This window comes from Lampetra planeri, chromosome 12 (assembly GCF_965212315.1).
Source record: "Lampetra planeri chromosome 12, kcLamPlan1.2.h2, whole genome shotgun sequence".
Lineage (NCBI taxonomy): Eukaryota > Metazoa > Chordata > Hyperoartia > Petromyzontiformes > Petromyzontidae > Lampetra > Lampetra planeri.
The window spans coordinates 6,031,002-6,056,067 of record NC_136118.1 but is presented as its reverse complement, the minus strand read 5'-3'; the positions used below and the strand labels follow the sequence as shown (position 1 = coordinate 6,056,067).

Here is a 25,066-nt window from a genome sequence, read left to right as displayed (position 1 = left end):
CGTGACACCGTTATTCAAATGTAACAATCTTTATGCACGGCAATGGGGCAGTGTTGGAGTGGCTAGCTCATTGCACTGAGCCCCTTGCGACGATAATTCAATTCCCAGCTGCAGTTTAAGTTAGTTGAGTAATAGACATTGGAGCATAAAGTTTTCTGCACTGCTCGCTGCTGACAACGTAGCCCCGCAAGAGCCGACAGCACCTGTCTTATATGCATGGTGGTCGCCCATCCAATCACTCGCCAGGCTTAAATCAGCTTAGCTTCCAATATCGGGTGCATTCAGGGTAATTTGGTCGTCGGCCATTACAGTAGTAATGTATTGCAAATGCAAATGGGACCATTTTGTGCTCCACAAGTGTCTGGCTTCACATGTGCATCTGCTCATATAGCGCTCATACCTGTCTTAACTTTCCAAACATCAGTGCTGTCGACACGAGCCAGATCCCATAATTCAAGGGCACATGCATTCCCGCTTTGTTCAGATGATTCCCACATGCAAGAGCTAAATAAAATTGCTTCTTTGTGGAGGAGCAGCCCTAAAATACCGACATGAACCCCAATGCTTGTAGCTTTTTACAAACCCGCAGCCTTGAAGTATTCTTTTCGTAGCCTGCAGCCATGGGATATTTCTGTCTCACAGAGAGAGCACTAAAGTTGTGAATATTTCAGATGTCAGTTTATCACATTAGTGGATAATTAGCCATTTCAATTTGGCTGTACGAAATAGCACTTCACAGGTCCAAATATAAATGACTGTTGTGCGACTCCCAATTGTGTGATGACAAGCCCGCTGTGCAATGTGTGCAGTCTCTTCTTCCCACTTAGAAAATTAACACAAACACACATTAGCTGCAGCTGAGACTGCTTTGAAAAACTGCAATCCACCGCGATGCTAACAAACAGGTATTATATCACAGATATTAATTATCTGGAATGTGTTAGGAACATTACCCACAACGCCAATACTGAGCACAGCTGTGTGTGGTTGATGAGATTTCAGGTCGGTCTTGTGCACTGTGCCCTTTAGGGCAAAGACACATTATGATGATACTTAAGTCTGTGAAACCAATTACTTCTGCAATGAACTGGAATCGACGACAAGGGAAAGAACAATAACTGTATATGCACACCAACGCATCCTGCCACTGACACGAACTACAGTATTTTATAGCTTTACCTCAAAAACAGAACAATGTTATTGCCATGTCCATCCTTTAGAAATGCAAGGGATACAGAGCCCAGAATGCAAAACCCTTCACCGTGATCTTGAATGATTATGGACGCCTATAAAAACAACTTACTCGAGGTTTTTCTCCAATCTCCATACGTAAAAATAGCAATGCATGGATTATTACACAGCAGAATCGTGAGAAGTGACGGCGGGGCTTAGAGGCCTTCATCCAGCAGTGGATTAACCATGGGACATGATGACGAAGGCATGAATATTAATCGTGGGATTTTTATGTATATAATTTAACCTGACTTTTCCCTTTCACATAGAAAAAACTCAACTTCACTAAATAATGAAATAGCATCATTTTAAATATCCCTTAACTACCATATTTTATACTGTATTTTAATTGTTTTAAGTGTTGCAGACATTTTTAGTCTTCAGAAAATATGAACAAAAAATTCACACTTTGATATGTCACGTCATAATAATACAGTAACACAACGACGCTCAACTAGGAAAAATAGAAAATGCGCGCTATGAAGTGAAAAACACACAATCAGCGTTGCCCATGCACATAAGATGAGGCAGGGCTTTGGACATGAGAATGTAATTATCATTTTCAAGCGCCGAGGAGACCATGAGCCTTGAGGGTGAGCACGAGAATAAGCTGAGCATCAAACCCATCATGCTTCATCATTGTAATTGCGACCGAAAAAGCGTATACAAAAACTGCACACAACACGAAATCTACTGTGCGGAACACCAATGATTTTCAGTCGGAGTGTCTGCTGTAGCTTGACAATTATTTGCAAGGTTTACGAGTCCACACCTGTGCATATGGCACTGCCGCTCACCTACTTCTGCTCAATTTTCTATGATAAAATGCACTGCTGTATCCTCGTTAGGGCTCATAACATATAGTATCTGCATTCTTTATTGCTTTGCTTTCCCACCCTATATGCTGTGTATAGTACAATGTACTTTTGAGACAATAATAGGGGTTTTCACTTCAAAGCACTCAAAAGTTCACAGGCTAGTTATCGCATGTAACACTAATAAGCACAACCCTTCCCTCCGCAGGCATTATTCAACAAACACCATTAGCATTGAAGGAGAAATGATGTCACCTATAAACAATAACCAAGCATAGCACAAAGGGTCCCGTAACGGTATACTGTACACACATTCCGCACAGCACAAGGTCTCGTGGTGATCTCACAACTCGCGATCAGTTTTTGATGACCAATGCAAAATGACAATGAACTTACAGTTCTATGTTAATTAATGATCGTCAAGCGTTTTTGTTAAAGTATAGTACTATACTTTGTATTTCTACCACACAAATGTTGGGTCATCATAAAAGTGGTGAAAACGTGTTGCAGATAAAACCAGATTTTTCTCCCCCATCACAAAAGTGGGCATTTCGCATGATCCGAATATAAACCAGAGGGTTTATTTTAATTTTAGAACTTTCGTGACTGCAGGAATTATTATTTGTTTCTTTCGGTTAAGTCACGTCTAAAGATAAAATAATAAATTAAATTAAATAATAGAATACGACGTTTCGATTGCAACACAAGCAATCATCATCAGGTATAATGAAATAGCGACATAAAATCTAACCAGAAAACTATAGACAGACATATTAGCAGACAGATATCACCAAGATACATAGCGAGAGCAACACAGGTAACAGAGAGGGGTGATCGTCTCTGTGTGGTGGCCTTAAATAGACAGAGGGGGGGGGGCAGAGGCAGAGAGAGGGAGGAGGGTTAGAGAAAAAATTAGCATATCAATGAGTGGTCAACAGACGTGGTGCTGCGAATGCGATGGCACGGCAAGCAAGCCTGAAAATCAGGAGAAGGACACATTAAAATTAAATAACCTAGTAAAATATCGAAATGTAATGTAATACAACACAGAGGGTCGGTCAACACACAATTAACGCATAGCCTGGTTGATTACGTATTTCAAAGATTGCTAAGTTAGAATTTAAGTGTGAACAATCTAAAGAGAGGACACAGGCAGAGAAAACAAGTCGCCAGAGAGAGAGAAAAAGATAAGCTTAAAACTTCCCCGTAGAAGTGGTTCAATCTTAATTTTAGAACTTTCGTGACTGCAGGAATTATTATTTGTTTCTTTCGGTTAAGTCACGTCTAAAGATAAAATAATAAATTAAATTAAATAATAGAATACGACGTTTCGATTGCAACACAAGCAATCATCATCAGGTATAATGAAATAGCGACATAAAATCTAACCAGAAAACTATAGACAGACATATTAGCAGACAGATATCACCAAGATACATAGCGAGAGCAACACAGGTAACAGAGAGGGGTGATCGTCTCTGTGTGGTGGCCTTAAATAGACATTACATTTCGATATTTTACTAGGTTATTTAATTTTAGTGTGTCCTTCTCCTGATGTTCAGGCTTGCTTGCCGTGCCATCGCATTCGCAGCACCACGTCTGTTGACCACTCATTGATATGCTAATTTTTTCTCTAACCCTCCTCCCTCTCTCTGCCTCTGCCCCCCCCTCTGTCTATTTAAGGCCACCACACAGAGACGATCACCCCTCTCTGTTACCTGTGTTGCTCTCGCTATGTATCTTGGTGATATCTGTCTGCTAATATGTCTGTCTATAGTTTTCTGGTTAGATTTTATGTCGCTATTTCATTATACCTGATGATGATTGCTTGTGTTGCAATCGAAACGTCGTATTCTATTATTTAATTTAATTTATTATTTTATCTTTAGACGTGACTTAACCGAAAGAAACAAATAATAGGGTTTATTTTATAAACTTGCAAAAAAGATATAATCTACTGGGGCTTGCTAATGTACCCAGTGTCTAAAGCAGAGCAGTTTCAGGAGATCAGAACTGATATGACTGTCCAGACCCATTACTTAGGACTTATTATTCAACCAAAATCTGGGCCACACTTGGAGAGAGAAAAAATCCGCATATACAGTTGCATATTAACACATGCAATATGGACATCGCACGCATGATTGAACCCAACTAAACCATGGGCCCCAGACCCAAGCAGCTTTGGTTCCACCAGTCGTGGCGCCGGCTGGGTAAGTGAAGGTGCTGTTAAGAATTACCGGGTACAAACAGGAGACCTTTTAGATTTAACCATGGTTACGCACGACACACGGTGAAAGTGCCAGAATCTGGTCCACTTTTGGAGGAAAATGAAATCCTCGAACAGTTTTGTGTCGATGTATGCAATATATCACAACGCATGCTGAGTTTGAATACAGTTATTCTCACATCACACCAGCCAAGGATTAATCACGTCTATTAAAGTGATCTGCCAAGAGACGTATCCCTGATGCTCTAAGAACGGTGAAATATAATGCCCTGCCAAAAGGTACGTTTTCATACTGCACCTTTCCCTCTCGCAGCTGCTGCGGAAAATGTACCAGCGCCATCTCAGGATATTAACTTTGCAGCCGATTAGGTGACAATTCAGAATAAAGGCGTATGCTCTTCATGTGTCTAGAAATGGGACAGTTGACTATTTCATCCTGCAGTGGAATGACAGAGCTGTACATTTACATAGGGGAGCGGTGGAACAATGATTGTCCTACTACACTGTGATCTCAATTGCCTAGGTTTGATTCCTAGCTATGAATAGCATCAGTGCAAAGTCGTGCTTAAATTCGTACTGGATCTCAACTTAGTGGGTTGCTACCATGGTGTATGGTTAACATAATGGATTTGCAATCCAGAAGTAACCAATTGGATTTGATGTGGAAGTTAGCAATATAAATGAATACACCAGTTAGTTGACCGGCAGGTCGTGTGTGGTGGGGTCAAGTGTGGGTACTCCGACCTCTTCCAAGATGTCTGGGCCTGTGTGTAGGATTAAGCCAAAGAGTGTGCCCTCCTGCCAGCAGTGGCGTGAGCAAGTTCTGGACTGCACATTAACTCTAAATGAGCAATGGAGGCGACGCATGCTGCTGACCAGACCACACAACCCCTTAATGCGCCATTCCAACCTCAAGAGGTACTCACATATAATCTCATTTGGGGATGGTTTTGGGGGTGTTTTTCTCCTTATACTGTGTTCATTTCTCTCAAAATTCAAATTGTATTGCTCTTAAATTTCATGTAGAACCACATACTACCGAATTATCATCATGTAACATGCATAGAAATGCACTGTCCTATAGCTCACCAAATTAAATAGATAAAGTGTTTATAAAACCTCTCCAAAAATAATTTAAACTCAGCCATAGGAAATAACATGATTGCATTTTTGAATTTGGAACCTAAAAGGTTGGTGAATGTATTTATAACAGTGTTTCATCTTAGTGAAGACTTTTTTTCAAGCCCAAATTCCAAAATCCACATGAATGCACAACTGGCCTTTTATAATGATTCGCATTTGACAGAGCAGAAGGCATCCCTTCTCATTTAAAACATGCGAAAGGGCACCCCCAGTGGCAGCTGTCCCTGTGTGGCACACACCGACTCAGCACCTAGCCTGAAAGCAGGCATCAGTCTGCCAGTAGAGGGCAATGATTGCCGTGTGTGTAATATAAAATGAGTAGTTTGTGGGTAATTTTTCAAGTTTGGCAAATTCGAACCAAGAAGCCGACACAGTGGCCCTTGTCATTTCGAATAATGCCAGGGGATCTTTAACATCCACTGTGATACAGATGGAATATATTTCACGGAAAATACACTTGCGGTAATAACCAGGGTGGCCTATGAGATTTATACCACAAACCTCAATCAGTGGAAAACGCGTCACCGCTTGGCCAGTAACGACCCCAAACAGACTGGGAAAACTACACCACCATCACACTCTTTCATTACCGTCATGTGCCACGATCCAACCACTGCATATACTGTAGTTACCATTTCCTAATCATTAACTTTTATTCTAAACTATAAAATGTGAACAAAATACATTGAGCAAAAAAATCAGCGCGATATGGTAATTGATCAAAACATTAACCTTTACATTTAAGTTTCATTTTTGAGGTAGTGTTAATGACAGGGCTCCATTATTTGTGTGTACTCGCACACAAATGGTGTTGCGGTCCTTTGAGATATGCTTAACTTTACCCTTTAAACTGTGTCAGCAGATGTCATTGGTCATTAACACCATTCTGAAACTCTCACGAGCACCTCAAAGCCACAAAATCCACTGGATGTGCTTAAAAAAGTTGTAGGATGTGATTTTTACATACATCATTCGCTTGTTTGCATGCACGTGAGGCAAGTACAAATTAGGCACTATAGCAAAGAAAAAATGTAAGCCATCCATATATAGACACAGACACAATTTCAACCGAGAGGATGGTTATAAACTCAACAATCATTGGAAAGATGTCATCAACCACTCTGGGTCATGACTTGACTTGTGTGTTCTTGTGAATCAACCTCCACTGTCAGCAGTGTGGTGTGTGGAGCGGCGTGCAGTGATTTCCTGGCGTCCCTTTGCTGCATTGCCATTGCTGCTGCATTGCCATTGCTGCTGCATTGCCATTGCTGCTGCATTGCCATTGCTGCTGCATTGCCATTGCTGCTGCATTGCCATTGCTGCTGCATTGCCATTGCTGCTGCATTGCCATTGCTGCTGCATTGCCATTGCTGCTGCATTGCCATTGCTGCTGCATTGCCATTGCTGCCGCATTGCCATTGCTGCTGCATTGCCATTGCTGCCCCGCCCATGCTGCTGGTGATGTTGATACACTTGGGCTGCACCCATCTCCAAACCTTTAAAAACAGTGTGCCTTTAGAGGTTAACCCCTTTTCCTGATAACGACCGCTTGTGTTGCGATCGAAACGTCGTGGTATTTTTATTCACTTTATTTTTATTATTATTTTTTCTATCTACGTGACTTTGCCGAAAGAACCAAAGAATACAAACTGTAATGTGAGCAAAAAACTATGTTAACAGAGGTGGTGGTTCTTTACATTCGTATGCTTCAAAATGTAACACTGGGATAACAAGTTATTTAGTAAATCTCATAATGTAGGGCATTTATTTTCGAGTGATGGCATCTCCCGTGACAGCAGAAAAGCGTTTCTGTGTTTTAGAAATGGGTCAGTGCCTCACTTCATTTACTGCCTCTGCCTATACTTGAATGTTCTGCTTTTTTTACAATTAGCAAGCTTTAATCAGCTAAGCTTCCAGGGGTGTGGTAGCATGATGGCCACAAAAATACAAAACACTGTCTAAAAAGATGATACTGGTAGCTCAGAATACAGAGACGACTCAGTACAACATTTATATATGTCTAGCAACATCACGTGACAGATGAGTTGGTGCTACATTAAGCATATGCCACTCAGTTGTAAAAAGAGCAAATTACTTTGCTTATTACGAATCCCTTAATGGCTCAGCCAACCGCGGCTATTCAGGAAACCATGTGAAGAAATGTAAGTTCACAGTGAGATGTATTTGTGAATAATGCAACAAAAACAAGTGAAGAGAAATGCAAACAAGTGCACATTTAATACTGTGTGTTGCCATATGCAAACCTACTGATTGATATATCCATGAATGCCATCAACAAGGTATTTAACGTCCACTCAGTTGCACACAGAATGCTTTAAAAATTGCCTGAAAAAACTTCCCGGTGGCTCGCAGCTTGCCAGGTATTGCCAGCTGTAAATGTTTTTTCATATTAAAAAAGGCAAAAAATTAGAAAAGTGCTAGGGAATTATGATTTTTTTTGGTTGCAGAGAAGGGCAATAATCGTCCCTTTAGTGAAGAACAACCAAAGCTCTTTGTTCCACTGATTTACAGGGCCCAAATTGAAGCAGCAAAATACTTATAATTACGCAGAGGAAGTTATCAGCAGGTGTTTCCGTTTTTAAATTTTCTTAACCTGAACCTTTTCAGAATTCAATTACAAAGTGCAGAAAGGTTGTACTTTGCTTTTTTTGAGCCACGAAACATCACATTGAGAATTTTTTTGCAGAATTAAAGTTTATAACACATGTAATATATAAATATATCTTATATCAATTGCACATGTTGTTTTTCTCCATACTAAATTATGTTATTTAAAATATATATTGTAATGGGAAATACACTTCTCATTATAAATGCTGCACTGTAGTTATTTTGCAGTGAACAGAATTAGGGAAACACAGGCACCACTTACTGTTAATAAGTGCATACACGTAACATACCCTAATGTTTAGGCCAGAAAATAAATGTGAATGATTCACAAGAATAGTCTCTTTTCAGTAACTGGCAAAGCTCGAACAAGCAAAATATATATTTATTTTAATATTTGATGATCTTTGCAAACATGACCTCAGTCTCTCTGTAGCAGAAGGAGTGTTGGACAAAGTATGAAATGTCTCCAATGTGCCCTTTTTGGCAAAACCACAAGCGTCATAACAGGACAAATCAAGATGAGACCGGCCCATATAGTCGCACGATTATGTATAATGAACAAAGATGCTGTAATCCATTGTCCACTTACTACAAAAAAAAACAGGAATTACAAAGCACAGCTTCTCCAGCAGCAAAGTAATTTCCCACTGACGTGAGCACGGGACAGTGCCCATCGCCCACTCGACCTGCCATATGACTAACTGTGCTATAACTGTTTATACTGTTGGGTGGACAAAGGTGGTGGTGGTGGCGATATGTAAGAAAGTTGCCAATTGTTTTAACTTCGCGCCTGAAGAGTGAACTGAAGTGAGGACCTCTGGATTGCAAATCCAGTGTGCTTACCATAACACCATGGTACAATCCGCACAGAAAAAGTGCACTGCTACGTTTCTGTTTCGGAGCTTACACCATGAACGTAACAGCTAAGTTCACATCTTGATATTCTGGAGTACGTGTGAATTGACGTAACAAAATGAAATTCCTTACCAGCTATTAGTGCCGTGTAGCCTTGCTCAGGGTCGAATGGACACTTGCCCTTGCCATTCTCCAAGATATCCACGTTATTTCCATCTTTCATTCGTACAAACTCATTTGAATTCTGTTGAGCACCATGATAATAAATTTAACGTAATATGTAAGTTAAGTAAAATTGTACATAAACGTGTAGTGCATAATACATGAGAGTGAATTTCACATTGAACTGTGCAAAGAAAAATTGTGATGAGCGAAGTACTCACGACGTATGTGCACGTGGGCTGGAAGGCATATGTTCCACAAGCATAAATGTGCGTTTCGTTCAAAAACTGAAGGAACTTAACAAAGTTGGAACATTGTGTCTGAAGAACAAATGGTCACAAAACATTATCTCTGGATGTTACTTAATGTAATCATGTGGCATGGTAGGCAGATTGATTTCACATACTAAAAACAATCTAGTTATATAATATTGCACCTGCCTTATTATTATTTGAAATATAATACAATTACTTTACCTCCTACCAGGTAGGAGCCCATTGAGAAAATAAGTCTCTTTTTCAAGGGAGACCTGGGTAAAACTAAATATAGTACATGATAACAGTACAGAGCTTCTGTTACACGAAATACAAATTTGCAATAAAACATAAGGTTTTAAAACATCGTAACAGCAAAAGGTCCTAGATCGCAAAAAATAAAAAAAACAAATATAAACATAATTTTTGTAATAATTGTAACAAGAGTTTCTAAAGTTCTAGAAATTAAAACTCACAATTAAACATCATAACAGCAAACATTATACCAGTAACAAGTTCTAATGCGTAAATAATATAAATTCCGTGAGACAAATAAAGCCATATATTCATCACTGGTGATTCATAATTGAATCTTTATTTTTATCTTACATATTGCTTCCACATTTTATCGTATTGCATTATTAAATTTGAAATATATATTTCCTCTTCCCCAAATTAATCTATTACAATAATAATCCAGTACACAGTTCCATAGCCGTAGGGGCAGTTCCACAATTGCAGACGTACATCTAAGACGCTATAGAGATGTGGGTAATTGTATAATAATGAAATCCATTTTACTTGGATGTAGTATGTCGAACCAATTATGACTAATTCAGGTAAGTATTCCACGTGTCAGACATTCAGATAATCTGACTCTTTCATCCACATAGGGAGGGTGATGGTGCATTCATTTTAATGTATGTGTCAAACTAATGACTTTTTCTACAAATAAGCCATATTTTCTAAGACTATAGATAATTACCTGAAAATTGTACATGCTTATTACTATTGTAAATTAAATACATTCCACTGTGAGTTTGTTTAATTTACAGAACTGCCGAACAATGTTATACAAAATACCACGCTATAGAATGTACTGTACAAAAAGACACAAACCTCGTTCTTCCGGCCTTTTTGCTCACACTCTGAACGGCTTTCCTTAGATGCCTGCCAGCTGATCTGGAAGAAAATGTAGCAGCCAGGAAATTAAGCGACCTCGATTGCAATGCAAGGTTTCATACACAGTTCAGTGTGCTGTAAAGTTTGGCATTTTGGTTTTTATTGATATTTAAATTAAAATTTTGAACCATAGATAAAATGTGATAAAAAAAACTGTTACTATATTAAAAACATTGTAAAAACACACACATGACCCTATGCTGGTACACTGGTATAATCTCCTCATATTTTATTTGGTTTCCAGCCATTGTTGTTGCTGGTTTCTGGCCATCATTGCTGATAGAATTAATATTATGAACATTGAAACATTGTTATGAATGTATTTTATTCAACAAAGCCTCACCGAGTCTGAAAAGTAATTTTCCGGAGTGTTGTGCATTAGGATATTTGGACAATTCTAACACAGTGCTTTTAAGTCTCAGAGCTGGAATAAGCCAAAGTAAGTGAAAAAAATATGCCATCAAGTCACTACACTTTCAAACCCAGTTTAATCACAGATGGTTGCCTGCATCTCAAACCCAGATTTTAAGCAGTGTTCAGACCTCTGAGCCATCTGCATAACTTTTCAGTTTTCTCACACTGGGCTCGAGTTGGACTGCAGATTTCATGTATTTTGGTGTGTGTAGAGTCAGTCACTGGTGACCGGGCTGAGATGATTAACTCACGACACTTGAGAACCTGGTTTTATGAAGGGCGCCTGCTTGGATTCAAACCCAGGATTCTCAGAGGTATCAGCTCATTGCTTCGAACCTCTGAGCACCCCAGCCACAACCAACTCTTTGCTAACCTTGGGCTTCAGTTGCACGGCAACCTCGTCGGCATTGAGGGCGAAGATGGCATCTCGCGCACCCACGAAGAGCTCCTTGCCTCCCTTGTGTAGCAGCAGGGTTGACAGATTGTGCGTGTTCGACTCAGAAAAGCGTGACACACCTTTGCCACGTACATCTGTCAGGTGAGACAAGGGGTATATAGCGTGAGACACATGCGACATGATTCCCTGATGCCTTGAGCCATATTTCACCTTTAAACTGCGCTGTAAATCTATAACATTTCGAGGTATGATGGTTCCCAAAAAGCAATTCTGAAAAATAAGGTGCGTTTTAATCTACTCTGTTGTGAAAACGTGTTAAGGCGCATGTGGTGGAACATTGTCAACTAACAATGCTACCACACAATTTATGTCAATTATATTAACAAAGAATTGGCTCATCAAACACCAATGCGTTTTTATGTTTTGGATGTTAAAGACACTCGTGGTACGGGTCACTGCACATTGTCACGGGCAGGTGTCAAATAACTCATAGTTTTCCATGTCATAACAATATATCTTCCATTTTCTACTTTTGCAGATGTAACATTCCATGAGACCTCACTGTGCTCTGTGAAATGCTTTAGTCCTCAGCTCAATTTCATCTCAAGACATATACAGTGTTTAAATTTACATTCTCAAACAGTATGGGTGAATCTCTGCGGGAACATTTTCACAGAAATAATGGCAGGATGTGAAACCGTATCTATTATTTTTCAAGGTTATTATAACTATATTTAATTTATACAAGGAAGCTAAAATTCTGAAAACAGAAACATGTCTGGCAAGTCAAGAAATATTGTTAGGTTTTTTCGGTAAAGTCACGTAGGTAAACAATTAAAAATTAATACAACTAAAATAAAAATAAAATAAAAATCACGACGTTTCGGAGGCAACACAAGCTTCCGTCTTCAGTTGGAACCGTCACAGCACGATTGCTTGAAACAGCACGATTGCTTGAAACAGCAATCGTGCTGTGACGGTTACACCTGAAGACGGAAGCGTGTGTTGCCTCCGAAACGTGGTGATTTTTATTTTTATTTTATTTTACTTTTATTAATTTAAATTTTTTACCTACGTGACTTTACCGAAAAAAAACTAAGAATGTGAATCCTTGCAGTCACGAAAGCTTCAAATCTAAGTCAAGAAATATCAAATAAATATATTGTTAAGAAACTAGCACTAACTGTATGACATGTCTTGCTCTTTCAAAATGTTGTTTTAATTATGAATTTTGAGGACTTCACTGTTAATAATATAGGAAAACTCATTTTATACAGAATTGTGAGGGGGGGGGGAGCAAATATTGTGGATAGTATTATCCGTGAATTTACCCCACCGATCCACAGAGAAAATCCATGGATAATTGCAGGTAATAGCAAAAATATACCCACACATGGGTTTTCAAGAACTACAGAATCTGCAGATACCACAGATAAGATGAGTACTTCTGTAGTACAGATCATATAGAATGAATGGAACCGTTGAACCTTCCACCCTATAATCTTCATTTAGAGTAATCCACTCTTTACTCCAACCACCAAGCCAAGTCCGGATGTGCATGTCTGACTTTTGGACACCTTCACAGATGGTCAATCACCAAAATACCGTCCTGGGCAATCTGGCTAAGTTAGGCAAAGATCATATTTACAATTTCTGAAACAGTGTTTTAAAAACGTTGTTAATTAATTTGCGGATCTTAAACTAATAAGTATTAATCCAACGGCTATAATTTGCAAAAGGGTATCATAACTTTTGTGCTCCACCAACGTACGTTCCAGGGTCAAATCCCACCGATTGCTAACGACCCTTTTACTTTCCTCTCTACATTGAACTGAATATTGTGAAAGCGGTGGTTCCATATCTCACAGAGGAACAGAGAAGCAAGGCGATATCACGTATAAGGAGACTGTTAATATACTTAATATTGTTGGTGTTTGGATATTGGTGGAAAACATGTAGAGGCTTTTATATAGTATAATAAAATGTTGATTTCTCAATAATTTGCACGTAATATTTTAGTGGGCCATCCCTAAACGGTTCAGCCTGTTTACCCACCGGCCACTGCTGTGTACAGGAATTATTTTCTTTAGCACAAAGCAAGACAGACAGTAGCTGCCTTTGGAGAACAATGGTTATACATTCAAACAGAAAGCGAGCTTTGCCCTGGACACAATGTTTGCAGAATGACAACGGCAGAGTATGCCACGTGTCCTGAGTCAGGCAAAGGTACTGGCCAGCAATGGAAACAGGGGGTAGCAGTCAAGCAGCATAAACTATCGCACTTAAGGCACAATCATCAGCATCATTATTGAAACTGGAGGAATCCGAGAAGCTATGAAGCTCTTTTTCACAGATGTCCAGTATGGATCATCATGATGAATAAAAACACACTGCGTCTACTCTTTTCCTAAACACACTGCAGGGGATTTTATTGTGTGCACATTTCATATATATGTACTGGCATCTAACCAATGCAAACACCCTTCCAATGCTCTCCCTGGTCGTTATTTAAGTTATGAGAATATTCAGCTTCATTGTGTGTTTTCTCATCCCATTAGAATTGTCTCACCGGTGGCCATTAATTACTTTGGAAGTCCTTTGTGTTCTTCAGTCAGCAGCACAATGCATTTCCCACTTTAGCCACAGGTAGACAGACTGCTTTGTGAGCGTTCTGTGTATTCTCACTGTTATACCACGCCCCTTAGCTCTCTGCTGAACGTTAGAGGAAAGGCAAAGGTCCCTTTGAGAGACACTGGGTAAACATGAACTGCTCTGAGCACACACCTGAGCTCGGGCGTGTACTGCAATACGGCACGTATCAGGAGGCTAACAAACAGTGTGTTTGAGCGCCACAGGACCCAAGAACCTAATTTAACTAAATATAAGCGCAGCTCTGTTGTTTTCACATATACATACTTTTTTTGGTACCTCGAACTTAACGGTATTGGTTTTCGAGACCGATATGATTCTGCAGAATTTGTTTAAGCAAGAAAACTTGATAATGTCTGGAAATCCATTAGACAGATGTAGACTGTTTACATATGCTTTTACCCACAATGCTCCACAACAACGCCCAACGAGTTACTATAAAATAGCGTACACAGTAAACATCAGGTTTCCTATTGCGACTGAGATTAATCATTTTGATATTCTTAAAGTTGGGAAAACGACCTTTTTTGCAAAAAAAAAACCGAAGAGGTTTTATAAATAGATACTACATGATTACCGTGGAACTTAAGCAAACTGTTGTACATAGCTTGAACAGAAACGTGAACTTAACAAGTTTCAAACGTGCGTGAGATGCATTGTTCGCATTTCCGTGCGGCACCTTTAACAACAACAAACACCACAACTGGGATTTTTTCACACAGCAACGATATACGGTGCTTTGTCTGGAAGACTTTCCTGGACTTTTCTGTTGCGCGTCACTTTAAGATGTTTCTTGCTCATGTTTTTGTTTGTTGCGGTTGCACCCGATTCAAGAGCCGAATGGCTCACAGGGCTATACCTAATAAATGAACTGAACGAGGTGACAATAAACATGCAGCGCTGTTGGGTGTTCAAAAGAATTCTCGAGCACAAACATAGGGTGCGCGACAGCCAAAAAGCGACGAACATCCATCGTGAGAAATACAACACAAGCATGCTTATACAACCTCTCGCGCTCACAACAATACATTGTTACGTATGCTTATTATGCTCGTGCTTCAGTTGATTTGTAAATACGACAACAAATGTGTCTCATTCGTAATATTATGGTACAATGTACCTGAAAAGCACTTCATACAGTATTACATTTCATAAACTATGCTTATGGCCGTACAGTACTGTATAAGCTTAGGAATTAATATTATTTCGGTCTTTCGGTAAAGTCACATAGATAAGTTCAAAGAAAATAACCAAAAACTACGACGTTTCGATCGCAACACAAGCGGTCGTCCCGATGACGGCCGCTTGTGTTGCGATCGAAACGTCGTAGTTTTTGGTTATTTTCTTTGAACTTATCTATGTGACTTTACCGAACGATCCAAAGAATATGAATTCCTGCAGTTACGAAAGCTTTAAGTCAAGATTTAAGCTTAGGAATGGTAAGACTATACTGTGCGTCACATCAAGGTACTGATTCATCTACTGCTGGATGAAGTTCTCCCAAGCCATCACCATCACCCATGCTCCTACGGCATAATAATGTGGATATTTTCTGAAAATATGAGGGTTGGCCAATTGTGAAGAGAGCACAGCTGAAAGTGTAACAGTAACCTCAAAAGCAATTTTTCATGAAATACTGCGGTAACAGACTATCCCTTGATGATTTCATTCAAGGCTGATGAAACTATTTTGAGGAAATTGCGGGAACAGCAATTCACACAGAGGGGTGATTATTTGTCAGTCCCTGCCTTTTCACTGCAATTCTTTTATTTAAAATGAACAAAATAAAAGTTACCAGTCAGTCAGCATTGTAAAATACTGTACCAATAAATGATATGCTGTGGTTTGGTCAAGACAATTTTTTGTTTATTTTCTTACCGCTGCATATATGCCAAGTTTTATATATATACAGTGTACATAAAAGCAAGGTTTTGAGCCTAAGCAAAAACAAGAAAAAGCTATCAGATTAACCACAGCGTTACATGACTGGCACATCCAAAACCCACAAATATTCTACATTAGCCCCAAGGTAATATCACTTATGGTGCCGAGATGTGATTTGTGGACCGGTTCCAAGGACAGTTTTGGAGATGTATGATATTTAACCCAACAAGTTCGAGAGGGGGGAACAAAAAAAACCCATACTTGTTCAAGGACACCTCGAATGGAACACACAAGTGGCCCTCCTTGATGATAACAGGAAGAAGGGAAAGCTGAAGGTCAGGCCAGCTGTGGCACGTGTTCAGTTTGAGCCGTTGTGCGTGGCGATGACCCCAGGCACCATCATCTTTTACAGCAGACATTGCCCCCCTCAAATCCCAAGATGGGCAACATCTCCACAACATCTGCCCCATTACTCTTTACTCATTTCCCACAGAGTACTTTGTCAAGCGACTTCCCAAAACACCACGTGTACAAAAAGGAATCGTGGGCAGGAAGAATGAGATAGAACAACAACAAAAATACACACACACACTGTAAAGTATTCCCTGCTGGCTCGTATTCACTGTGAAACTTCGCTTGCGTGACATCCAGCACTGCAGTGTGCTCGGGGCGGGGGGTGTACACACTAAAAGCCACCACCAGTAAACATGAATATCGCTCTGAGCTACAGCAGCAAGTTAATATACTGCACAAGTACTCCACCCACACCTATCCTACACAAGAGACGATTTACTGTACATGTCGGATCAAGTCAAGACCAGAAACTGTACTAACAAAGCAAAGCTTCAAGGCGGATCAGAATACGTGCAATGTATTATGACATTCATTTTGGAGACAGAACTGAGAAAACCTCCGTCGTCTGCGCACAATTAAAGCTGGATATTTTCCAAAGCACATATGTAGTGAATACTGTACAGTCAGAAAAAAAACCGCCTGGCATGTGTACAGACACATCGATGTGAAGGTTCACAGCCTGCCCACAGTAAGTTGGACGCAGGAACTACCACAGTGTTTACTTACCTGCTCTCTTCAGTGGGCTTGCAGTTCAAAGCTACAGTATTATACTATTTACTACTAAAGTATAGTTTTTTATGGGCTATATCTTTTTTTAGAAACGACCTGGCCACCAATGATGGCTCAAGGAAGTGGCTTAACACGTGGAAATGTATAGCATGTTTCTAAACGTGGAGAGAAAAACCGAAGGACCTGGAGAAAAAGCCACGCGACCATGGGAGGACATCATTACAGCTGGCCGATTCCTACAAGAATTGTATTTTATTGCTATGTTTACAAGGTTTAATGGTTAGCACACTGGACTCGCAGTCCAGGAGATCGTCGGTTCTCGCTCTGGCGTGGCAGTTAAAACAATGGGAAAGTTTCTTAAATGACCACCCCCGCGCACGTTTACCCAGCAAGATTTTATTAAATGGATACACCACAGTTAGTCAATGAGCAGGTTGTATGCGCTTAAAGTGTAGGTACTTCCACCTCTTCCAAGATGTCTGGACAGCATGGAAGAGTAGGTCAAATACCCTCAAGAGAGACTCTCTAAAGCTCCCTCTAGTGGAGGCTATTTTGCCAGCTGTGGAATGAGAAAGACATTGTAGGGATGTGCCTACGATTCCAACCTGGATTATTATTTCAGGAATTTAGATTATTTTATGGGTGAATTCCATGTTGAAATATCCATTCATTTGATAGGACGAGGAGTTGTTCGGTGGCGCCTATGGCACCCCTCACAACCATTTACGGCCTTCGGCCAGGAAAGTCACAAAAAAATGTCACACAAAAGACGCATTCACACAAGCACCCGATGCTCTGTTTTGAAGTTTTAAAATGAAATATATTTGAATTGTATTGTTTTGAATTAGATAATTGTATTTCTTCATTAAAAGCTTATATAATTTTCCATCTGGAAGACTTAATTGAAAAGGACATTTCCCGTGAATTTTCTCTCGTCCTTAAGTAGATGGCCTTGCTGGGGATTCGGTTCGATGCAGACTTTCACCTGTTTGGGATTGCAGGATCGAGATAAGGCAACATAGAGCTGGCCGTGCGAGAAGACCACCATCTGCAGATCGATTCCAACGTAATCGAACGTCTGTCCCTGCGCCTCCGTCGTTCATGCAGGGGGCGCGAAGGTTTGCAGCGCCCCCTGCATGAAAACGATGGAAAATGCAGCGTTCATCACAGATAGATAAAGTTGTGCGCTGATATAAGAGTATTCCTGGCAGAAAGAATTGCCACTAAAATGCACAGCTGACGCCGATTGCACAGACTTGGCCAGATTCTACCCCAGATGGGGAGCCTGTGGGGCCTGGACGACCTAGTGGAGGCCAGCCTGGGCATAGTCCTTTGCTCTGCCAATGCGCAACTGGTATGCACTGAGCAGTTAAGTCTATATATTTTGTCTTGCCTGAATGCCACTCTGGAATCAGGGTGAAATTAAGCCAGTCCTATGCACTAGACATCGGATCGGCCATACATTTCAATGGGGATTTTATTTGGCTGGCCAAGACCCGTTAAGAATCATATTAGATTCGAAGAATGTAGCTGCAAATTTTAGGCTATGAATCGTGAGACTAACAGCTCTACTGTACACAAAACAATTACTCCTTTAAGATACATGCTTCTTTAAAGGTCCTTTTTAAAATGTATGAATGAGCCACTACCGTGCTCTTGTTACAATTTGAAAGTTTCTGTATTCTGATAAAATCCCTGCAATTAAACCACGATCCAAAAATGTGAGCAACAAAACAACTTTCCGCCTACTGCTCGTGGCTCAGTGTGTCAAACAAAGCTTGCACAGTTGCAGCTCAGCAGGAAAAACATTCATAGTCAATGGCACATTGTTTGGCTCAGGCTTACCCCTATAGAGCAGTTCAATGGTGCTGCACGCTTCTTGGCCAACCCAGCTAATCAGGCCATTTTGACCACTCATTCCACGTCTCTGCTCAAGAGCACGGAAGGCACACGCCCTGGCTCTCCCATCCACAAACAATGCACATTGTAATTTGTGTGTACACACGTGCCAGCTGTTAAATATGGGGACTATGTCAATGCATTGTTGCGTGATGTATTGTCTTTTTTAAAAATACGATAGAAGTAGAGCCCTGCAATTGCTTACTCACACCACTGCTTGCAGAAGAGCCTTCACTAGATGGGGCTTTAAAGAGCCCCTCTAAGATTCTATTTTGGCCTACTCTTCCACACTGGCCAGGCATCTTGGAGTTACCCAAACTTTACCCCGCCACATATGACCTGCATATAGATTGAATGTGGTGTTCCTTTAGATACTGCTGGGTGAACAGAGGTGGGGTGGGGGGGGAGAGATTTAAGAAACTTGCTCATTGTTTCAACTGCCAAGTTAGGAGATATAATCTAACTGGCTTTCTCTGGATCCAGGGTAATAACCATTGCACAAAGGCAGCAATCTCTGTGTACTGTATTGTCTATTGTTTTAAAAACAAGAAACTAAGAAAAATGAACTGTGTATAAGTTAACAGATGGGCAATGTGCTTCATTGCCCTCACACTTGGTGTTTTAAAAAAATCCAGCAGTCTCGTATAAAAAAAGAGCAGCACAGAAACAACCATTCATTATGGTTATTAGACCCCCTATGGCTTTTTTAAAGCAATGTCCATCTGTGCTGCGAGACAATGAAACAAGACAAGTGACAGGTCTTTATTACTCAGAGATGGCGTGCAACATAGGTGTGGTATAGGTACAGTCTCTTCCAAAACAACTTAAAAAAGTGCATTCTACTCACGTTCTGTGGTTTTACAGTGATTCAGCTATGCCCTTCCAGAGAGTTGCATGGCTTAGCAAAATATTAAACACAACTTTCTTTTCCGCCCCCCCCCAAAAAAAACACCCACACATCTCCCTACTGGAGGTAAATCCACTCAAGCATTCTAAAAACCAGTTTGACAAGCAATGGCAAATCTGAAAAACACACATCTACCAGATTTTGTATTTGTTTAAAGCATGTTTTCTCAAACATATCTCTCCAACTTGAAAATATTGTTGAAATTGTAGGCCTATTTATCATCAATAAAAATGTGCTTATACAAAAACATGATTCGAAATAAACATATCTGTCTTAAAGTAAAAAAAAAGGTCTAAGCCACTCTTAATTAAAGCACACCTACCCCAAACAAAGCAGAGCCATGCATGTAAACAGAGTGTGTTAATCCTGTAAACAATCATAAACAAAACTTATTTACCAATTTGTTTTTTATATTTATCTTTTTACTTGTGTTGTAATACCCATATATATCAGTCCGGTATGTACTTCAAATAATACGTTGTAGTAGAGTACCGATCAGTATTGCATTCGAGCCTAAATCGCCCCGAATGCGCCATATCCTGTCAATTCTCAGAAAGATAAGCAGGATGGAGAGCCTGGAGAGTTGCTTGGATGGGTAACCACTTCGCACACAGTTTGTCATAGGGCTATGTTGTGGGCAGCAGAGGGCACACTGTAGAAAATTATACACTCACACGTTTCATCCTCCCCGCCTTCACCAACCCACACAGACCAGTTTGTAAAAGTACGGTCAAACAACCCACACGACCCGCATGGTGTTTGGGAGGCCCTCATTCAGCAGTGGATCGTACTGTATTTGCAAACTCTTATATATGGTTGGTATGGAGATTGTATGCTTTAGTCTGTCACCTGTTCCAGTGGACTGGCTGTATAGTATTCGATGGTTGTGCCACGTTTTCACAACCACTGGGAGCCATGCAGTGCTGCCCAGGAATGGTCGAGTTACTGACTCAGTAACCTCCCGATGGGCTCAGGCCCACGTGTCTCCATACTTGGTACGACGTAAAAGTTTTTTTCATCTCACGTAACAAAAATAACTGTACAAACTATTGATTAAAAAAACAAATATTCTTCATATATTATACAGCTGTAACTGAGACTGTGAATTATGACATTTCATCGAATCCCAAGACGGGGGATGTGATTACAGTACATGCACTTACTCGACACCTTCCACTCCATCTCCTCCCACTGCCTCTTCCCTCGAGCTAACCTCTACAGCCAAGGGGTGGGGGTTGGTAAGTAATCTTGAAAGAAAGTTTGAAACAAAGATTGACACGAGTTAAGTTAGCATATAATACAATGTCCACCCCTTTATAAATTCCACTGCGGAGGGACTTTTGGTCATAGGGGTTTGTTTGACCATACTTCACCATGCTGGTGAGCATTGGTGTTAGCCGTGCCCGGGAATTAAACTCAGGTGGCCGAATTAATTTCACAATGTCCTGAGCACTGGACGGACCACTCTACTCTCGAGTTAGAACAGTCATTGCAATCTATTGTGAACTTTAAAACGAACACAACACGGAAACTAAACCAAGCGAGAGATATCACGGTGCACGTATTTTGTTACTTCGCTGACCTAATAACACCACGACTGGTTCTGAGCTCTGCCTGGCTGTACAGTACAGCATCAGATATTAATACTCACAGGGGACTGAGATACGGGCAGATTGGAACGTCTACACAAAATGACAGTCTCGTCATTCACAAACGCTGCCACTGGGGTGTGGGTGTTTAATTGGTCATGGCGGAGGATATGCGACAACTTTGTCTGTCGTTCAATGCGAGAATGGACTATGGCGACCCGGTTCTGGGATTAAGTGGGAATCCGGCTGCCTGCTGGGTGGGCTGTCATGGAAACGCAGGCTCTTGGGATCGGGCCGGTGCAAGCATCGTGCCAGCGTGGTTCCCACTGGTCATGGAAACAAGGCAAACAGGCCTTTATGGTGTTCTGTCCACAAAGCATTCATTTCTGTGGTTATTAAAACTGCCACTTGGGTGTCGGCTGTATTGTGGACTATAGGGGACGGGTGGCGCAGCAGTAGGGCAAGCGGCTCGCAATGGGAAAGATGCGAATTAAAATCCTGGTTGGGAATTTGCTAAGCCCATCATCCCTCAGAGGGCCCGTTAAATGAGTACCTACTGTGGGGGAAGTCAAACTGTTGTCGCCCCCATCACTGCAATGTGGAATTTACACAACTGGCTCAAGGCTGCAAGCAGAGGAATACCACCTCTATGCTCATTTGAACATGAATCACTAACCTTTTGTTAAATCTTTGGACGACTGTATACGAATAACACACTAAGTTATAGGAATGCAAAAAAACATACAAAAAATAAGACTTTATTACTGTACAGTGAAAGGAGAGTTGGAGAGTGTTTACACATTCTAGACATATCCTGATAAACACCCATGTGTCTGCCTGCGATGAAACTAAATTTTAAGCTGTATAAATGATTTGACCTTTAGAAATACCAAATGTACGCCACAGCTCGGAACATGCACATACACAGCATCTGCCAGCAGTTACCATGGTTTTCGACCTTTTAGCGGTCCCAGTCGGAGCCACGGAAAATGGAAGCCCTCTTCAAGCAACATATTACCAACATATATATACACGGGGCATGCCTTGACGTTTTTAATTGGACGTCAACAATACAGTCGCATATATTATACACGACTCTTTGCACATCATTGATAAATAGTGCAGTGCTGAAAATATATGTGCACAGACCGCTCATAAAGGGCCTAAGGGAAGAACAAAAAAAAATCTGACGTATCTTTTCGTTTCAACATTTATGGCCCTTTACGGAATAAGGAAGCACGTGTATATCCAAAAAAATACGTTCTGTTACGTATCTTAACACACACTACATTAAGAAGCACACAATATATTGTGTAGCAAATATTGTAATCCTGTACAGTGGAATCAAGTCGGGATTAAGGTAGAAACAGACCGCCCTTTATCAATGGAGCCTATTACTCTTGACTTCTCTTTTCCATTGGAACTCCTATTATCTGTGGTGCTATTCTAATTCTTGGTTCTTTCGGTAAAGTCACGTAGAATGGAAATAATAAAATAAAAATAAAACAATATAATTCTCACGACGTTTCGATTGCAACACAAGCAATCATCATCAGGTGTTCAAACTATTCTTTCTTATTTTCCGTGTTTTCCCCCATCGAGTTTTGTTTGCATTTTTCGTGGTTAAGGAGAGTCGTGCCGCAAATGTATCCTGTTATTTCTTGATATTGGTATGTTTTCATGCGGATAAGTGGAGTAAAAATTGCGGATAATAGGATCCACAATATTGGTCTCCCACGTGAGAATAATTCTCCCATGTGGAATGTTTTGGTAGTGGACTTAAAACGTTCTTAAATGCCATGTTATTGTAATTGGAAACATTGCTCAACATAGGCCTCGGCAAGGTAAGGTAACAGGTAAAAACAACGAGCCTATCTTTACCCTACCTTTTACCTTACCACAATACAATCACTCTACCCTTACCTTTTACCCTTTAGCAAGGTAAGGTAAAAGGTCAAAAGCAACGAGCCTACCTTTACCCTACCTTTTACCCTTACCCCATACAAATTACTCGATTACAGGGTAATTGCTGGGGTACTACACATGAAAAAGGTTTATAACAGGTAAATGCTAGGTAGAGCGCTTTATTCATCTATATATATAAAAAAGGGAAATATGTGAATATGTGTGCCTGTTCGAAATGTTTAGCATACTTCCCAACATGCAACAAACTTGAAATTTGGCATGTGGGCAGCTTCCAGACTGTACACAATGCAAAAAGTATACAAATAGACTTTTGCATTTTGGGGGGGGGGGGGGGGATTCGCGCAATAATGGATATATTTTGCACGGCAAGTGAGCGTTGACGTCACATCTGTGATGTCACCCGCATGCGGCAGCGTCACGCAGTGTGACTGCTGACGTCACGCATCTCACCCTCCGCGTAGGCCGTGTATTAATCCAAGACAATCGAAGTCTTGGGCGAAGCCGGGTAGTAAAGCTAGTACTGTATAGAATACTCTCGATGATTCCAATTTGAAATGGAGGCCACGGACTGCGCCACGGAGCTTTTAGCGAGCGGTAAACAAGGTATTTACCAGGTAAAACTTCGCGCTATCTTTACCCTACCGGGTAATTCTTCCGCACTTCCTTTACCCTATCCTTTACCTTACCCCTTGGCATGTCGACACCTTTACCCTTTACCCTTTTACCCAGTAAAAAGGGTAAATTACCTTACCGAGGCCTAGCTCAACAGTGGAAATTCTGCTTTTAATATACTGCCGTGGGAATCGAATAGCAGATCTTATAAAACTTAAGCAAGAAATTGACCTTTGCTCTTATCGAACTCCTTCCACCACTTCTAGAAAGTAGCGTCAATGTGAATCACCGCAGGGCACATTCCATGTTTTAAAAGTGACAAGGGGGGGGGGAACTGTAAAGATTCTTTATAAAGGAATGATGATTAGGAACTTTAAGGTCACTTCAGGATTCATTGTAAAACATATTCTCTTCAAAATTTAATAACAACAATAAAAATGTATAGCCCTCTGCGAATCCACTTCTGGATGAAGACCTCCACATGACCCGTCAGTCCTGAGGGTGTTTATTTAACCATACTTCACCATTCTGGTTAGTGCAGTTTGGCGAAGGCAGTGCAATAATCACGAAGCCAGAACTCCCCCCTTCAAAAAAATTGGTAACCTACCATCATATACTGTATAGCATGACCAGCGACACGTTTATCTCATTTGAATTGGCTCTGTAGTAGGTGGAGTTACTTTCAGTAGACAGGCGTAGGAACAAAGACCGCAATGGCAGAGGGTGCAAAGGTGTGTGTGTGTGGGGGATGGGGCAGGGTGGAAGCAATGCGTGGCAGCTGGAAAACATCTTTTGGGGACGCTGAAAAATCCCGTGCCAGGAGCATGAATTAAACCTCACTCAACTCTTGTAATTTGAAACCAGCATCCAACCAAATTGGTGTAGCTGCATTACTTAGATTAGTCACCTTGCATACATACACAAACCATGCCTGGTGGAAAGTACTAATCTTGCAGGCGAGGCACCATCCTGTTTAGCATGCCAGCTACTTGTCGCTATAAATGTGGGTTTGAAAGGGCATTTCTCTCCATATCTTTTTGAAGTTAATAAAAAGCTAGATGATTTTATTTTAATGAATAACGGCCTAGTAATTATTACTACAATTCCTGTGTTGTAGTCAAAATGAATTGCAGTGTTTGGCATTTACATAAGTTGAGCCACCTGGCTTGGTTTTATACTATTCTTCATTGGTGGACAGTTA

General features: G+C 40.6%; 1 protein-coding gene across 2 annotated transcripts in view; it reads right to left on the bottom strand.

Moving 5' to 3' along the window:
* LOC144721571 (semaphorin-4C-like) overlaps nt 1-25,066 on the bottom strand; it is a 60,494-nt gene that overhangs the window by 18,712 nt on the left and 16,716 nt on the right. For both annotated transcript variants that reach the window (XM_078599291.1, XM_078599290.1), the window contains exons 3-6: nt 11,293-11,450; nt 10,443-10,505; nt 9,291-9,389; nt 9,040-9,151 (exon numbers count right to left, since the gene is read on the bottom strand). In XM_078599291.1, coding sequence (XP_078455417.1) covers nt 9,040-9,151; nt 9,291-9,389; nt 10,443-10,505; nt 11,293-11,450 — 432 coding nt within the window. The remainder of the gene's footprint in view (nt 1-9,039; nt 9,152-9,290; nt 9,390-10,442; nt 10,506-11,292; nt 11,451-25,066) is intronic.